The 4,925-nt window shown below is 35.0% G+C and overlaps 1 protein-coding gene across 1 annotated transcript; it reads right to left on the reverse strand.

Moving 5' to 3' along the window:
• Nucleotides 1-254: 254 nt before the first annotated feature.
• On the reverse strand, nucleotides 255-4,048 carry LOC18593063 (putative 12-oxophytodienoate reductase 11). The gene is made up of 5 exons (XM_007020099.3): nucleotides 3,876-4,048; nucleotides 3,620-3,760; nucleotides 3,376-3,506; nucleotides 1,940-2,116; nucleotides 255-945 (listed from the first exon to the last, which is right to left on the reverse strand). The coding sequence occupies exons 1-5, from the start codon at nucleotides 3,983-3,985 to the stop codon at nucleotides 353-355; spliced, it is 1,152 nt and encodes a 383-aa protein (XP_007020161.3). The 5' UTR covers nucleotides 3,986-4,048; the 3' UTR covers nucleotides 255-352.
• Nucleotides 4,049-4,925: the final 877 nt, after the last annotated feature.

Genomic DNA, 4,925 nt, shown 5'->3' on the forward strand with positions numbered 1-4,925 from the left:
TTTTTAATATATTTTCTATCTGATGATACTAATGCAGGAGTGCTTATTTGTTTTGGTTGTTGATCACTCGGAAGAGATTTCAGCTGCTTACGGGGGTATATGAACCAATTGCTTTTGTTACTGCTTCCTCGCTGTAAAGCAAAGGGGGAATGCTCTTTCTCTTTTGTTGGGCAATGAATGATCCATCTCATCTCTTACCGATCTTACCTATACGAAATTCCGGTTCGTTAAGAACTATTGTTACAGGCATAAGCTAAACAGAAAGCAATCAGGAAAAATATACAATAAAATCACAAATTCTGCTTTTTTAGACAGGTTAAAAGAATTTCACAATGGTCTCTTTTTAGAGAACTTAAGTGGAGGCTTCAAGAAAGGGGTAATCAGTGTAACCAACAACAGGATCAGATAAGTAGAAGGTATCTCTGTTGTACTTATTGAGAGGAGCATCAAGTTCAAATCTCCTCGGCAAATCTGGATTGGACAAAAACCACCGACCATAAACAACCAGATCAGCGCGATTCTCAGCAACAGCTTTGTTTCCATCTTCCCTGTCATAACCGCCGGCGACAATGAAAGAACCATTAAAAGCCTTCCTCATGGGAACAAGACTGTCAGGACATTCATGTTTCTCAGCCACAGTTTTCATTCTTGGCTCAACCATGTGGCAGTAGAGAATTCCATATTTATTCAAGGACTCAGCCATGTAAAGGCCTAGTTCTTTTGGATTAGAGTCTCCTGATTCCATGTAATTTGCAAAGGGAGATAGCCTTATTCCAACCTTATCTGCTCCTATTTCATTAGCAATTGCTTCAACTACTTCTAAGGCAAATCTGCAGCGGTTCTCTAGAGATCCACCGTATTGGTCTGTTCGATCATTCACTTGATCTTTCATAAACTGGTCAATTAGGTAGCCATGAGCCCCATGGATCTCAACTCCGTCAAAACCTATAAATCAGCAAGCACAATCAGCATCTCAGCAAAGTCCTAACATTTGGGCAAGAGGTAAGTAAAAGGAAGACAGGAGCACCAGCGCAGGGCCCTTAATTACTTCCAAGAGTAGGTAATATACTAATGGTACAATATAACAGCACTAACCATCAGCAATTTTACTTTTCAAAAAAAAAATCATCAGTAATTTTATTTTGCAAATTCATGCACACAATCCTCTCTGTACTGCCAGAACATAATTTCTTATTATTGACAGTTCATCAAAACATAGGAAGAAATCAAAGGGCATCATTAATTTGGATTTGTCTTTTCTTTTCTTTTCTTTTCTTTTCTTGAGAGAGAGAGAGAGAGAGAGAGAAGAAATCTCATTTCCCAAATCACTAATTATTCTACATCTGGGACTTTTAATATAACTCTTCTACAGGTTCATATTTTCTATCGTTTTGAAAGGGAAAACTATGAGAAATTACTGCTACAGCTAGAAAATCATAAACAAATCCAATAAAAAAGGGGGAAAAGTATAAAAAATGCATGAAACCACCAAAAAATAAGAGTTGAATTATTGAACCACATTACATAAACAAAACTTTGAAGGAAACATATGAGCCTACTCTTCTTTCTCTTTAACACATTCTAAAGATTTTGCAACCAAATGATACTTGAAACCATCTCGAAAGTACAAGAAATGAAAATTAGCACTGTTGTCTGTCCTAGTCTGCATTTTGAGTGAAAATTTATAAAGTGAAAGCAAGTTGCGTTATCCTATAAAATTGAAGCAAACTTATAATACTTTCCCTGCAATTATAGAGAAAACTCATAATTGTTATCATAATCTGTTTTCCCTCTCCCTCTAGCAGTGAATGGTTTTCATATTTATTGTAATTAAGTACTTTTTTTCCATCATATTGGTAGTCAATTAAAGATCAAAGTGTCACATAAATTTTTTAACAAATTCCAATTCTTAAGATTTTTAATATTGAAAAGAATTTACCTGCTTCCATAGCATTCCTTGCTGCAAGTCTGAAATCATTTACAACTAGAGAGATTTCATCTGTCCTTAACCGCCTTGGTGGTGTAAACTGTGCAATATCTATTCCATTGGCTCGAAGTTGTGGTTTCAATGGCTTATCTGTAGAAGAGATTGGAGCTTGCCCATTTGGCTGAAAACCTGAATGCATTGACAAGGGATACAGAGTCAACAAAACTAGGTGTATATCACATAGGTATTACCTTGCTCTTTGGAAAAGAAAGTCACCAATTGTATACATAACAAAAATGTCAATCACTAATCTAGAAAACTGACAAGACTTCCTATGCTATAGAAAAAAACCGGTGGTTATTTTAACTAATAACCAATTCAAAGAAGAAAAAAAAAAACTTTGTAGAGCAGACTATCTCAAATGTGCTGATCTTTTTACTTTCTACTTTCTCCTTTCCCTGTGTGGTAAGTCTGCATTTAGAGTTATTAGAATAGCATCCTTAGCATCAAAAGATACATTGAATAGAATTACACTAGAAGATTTTTACACACTATCAATATTGGAACACCAATATCCAGGAAGAAAATCTAATGGTTGGCATGTAATTAGAAGGGTTGTGGCCCTTGGGAGTAATCCTTTTGGGACAATGAGATAACTCAGGGAACAAAAAACCAAACAAACTAAACTGCATCCTAAAAGGAGAAGTGTATAAATTTTCCTACGAGATGGGATTCTTTGGCACATAGGTATGCAAAACGTAGTGAAAACCATGAGCCAAAATATTCAGCTAGCAAAGCAATATTTCTTTCCATGTTTGATACAAGAGGAGAGCACCAAAACATAACCCTAAACCTAAGATAAATATCATGACAATCCCAATCAAAACTGCCCTGGCTGGATAGCAAATATGCTATAGTGCATGCCCCTGCTTTATCACATCAATGATTAAGGTATTAGGATGTAGTGATATAATGATATTTTTAGTAAAATGACTTTGAAACTAAGGACTGACACAGATCTCTCATACACTAACACAGATGGTCTTTTTCAAGGAAATGACAAAGCCCCCAAGAGTTGAGAAAACGTTCCTTCATATCACAATAATATATTTTAAACATGCAACATCAAGAGTTTCAGAAAATAGGAAGTCATTCTAACATGAAGAATTCTGTTGCCAATACAAAGTCTCATCTATCCAATATCATGAGTAGAATTGCCATTGAAGCTACAAAAATGATCCGTTGGAATTAATTACAGAATGAAGTGTATGCATTCAATGTGCTACCCACAAGTTTGTGTGCCAAAATGCCTTTATCACAATCAATCAAGACAGAGAAACATAGCCATCGATTTTTGAATCATGTATTTGTTATTCTACTTGTCTGTCACCACCGTTATACAATATATAGAAGAGAAGAAATAACAGTGGTCTAAGGCAAGAGATGACCTGAATTTGAAACCCTTCCCACATGCCAAATCTGACAAAAGAAGATCCCACCCTTTGCGTGAACAGCATCCACAATGGGTTTCCAAGCCTCAACTTGCTCTTTTGTCCATATACCAGGGGTATCCAGATACCTGCATGTTGAATAAAACAAAGGTTTCATTTGAGATAGTAATAAGTGCAAAACAAATTCAACATGTGCATATATGAAAGAGGATTTACAATAATCCACTGGAGTTAAAATTACCCTTGAGCAGTGTCAGACACTCCTGTAGCTTCAGCAATCAGGAGTCCCCCTTTGGAGGTTCTCTGGGAATAGTATAAAATGGCATGTGGCTGCGGAACATTGTTGTAAGATCTCTGCCTAGTCAATGGTGCCAATACAACTCTGGGAAGCAAAATGATAAACTGACAGATTAAATCGAGCACCCAAAATTTCAAAGGCAAAGAAAGTACTAAAGATAGTTTGGAGAAAATAAAGGAGCTATGCTATACATGATTACCTATGAGAAAGATTGAAGTTGCCCAATTTGTAGGGAGTGAGAAGAGGAAGGCTGGGAGTTTCAACGGTGGTATCGTCTTGCTCCTGTTGAGTTTGCAATCTGCCTTCCATTTTTGTTTCTGTGTTTCGTGGAAAGGGTTTTAATTGATCTTGGCAGTTTCATCCAGTCACAGCCGAACGCCATTAATATATAGGCCACAGCTTTACAATGTGACGTAGGGGGCAGTCCCTCCATCGTCACAGCGGACGCCATTTCAAGATTTGATGACGTGCGAGAGTGCGTAAGCAAAAGTCACTCTTTTGCCGTTTCGCTCGCCACCCACGGTGGAGCTTCCTGGACTCCACGTTTCTTTTATTATAGATTTATATTTCATGTAAAATTAAAAAGTAATTAATAATTAAATAAACAAAAAAATAAAAAATCTTTTTTTCCGACTCCTCCACAATGTGTTTTTTGTTTTTTAATTTTTTATCTCTCCGCAGCTCCATCTTCTTCTCCATTCTTCTTTTATTAAATTAAAAATAAAAATATTTTACTTTTTCTCAAAACCTCTTTCACCTTTTTTTTAATTTTTTATAAGCATTCAAACTAAAATCTTATTAAATTCTTAAGAGAGTATGCTACTGAAATCCTAAGAGAAAAAGAGTGAAAATTTTGATATGAAGATTTTCTTTTTATTAAAAGAAAGAGAGAAAAAAAAGGGTTGCTGAACCAAAATGCATTGTAGCTCGACAAAGAAGAACAAGATAAGTGAGTTGGTCAATTTGACCACTAATTGTGATTAAGAATCCTTGTGATTGTGAGATAGTATCAGTGTTGGAAAAATTTCGTTACAACTTTTATTAGAATTTTAATTTGATATTAAATTGATGTTTGTTAATTATTTTTACTATTTTTATCATTTACTTTTAATGGTTATAATAACCCTAAATCAAACTAAAAGTAAAACTCTCATTTATTTATTTGAAAAAAAAATAATTGATTATCATGTTGTAATCCTAAATCAATTGTAAAAATCACTTGAAAATTATATCACAAGAGGTAACAAGT

The sequence above is a fragment of the Theobroma cacao genome, chromosome 8, assembly GCF_053813885.1.
Source record: "Theobroma cacao isolate CCN51 chromosome 8, ASM5381388v1, whole genome shotgun sequence".
Lineage (NCBI taxonomy): Eukaryota > Viridiplantae > Streptophyta > Magnoliopsida > Malvales > Malvaceae > Theobroma > Theobroma cacao.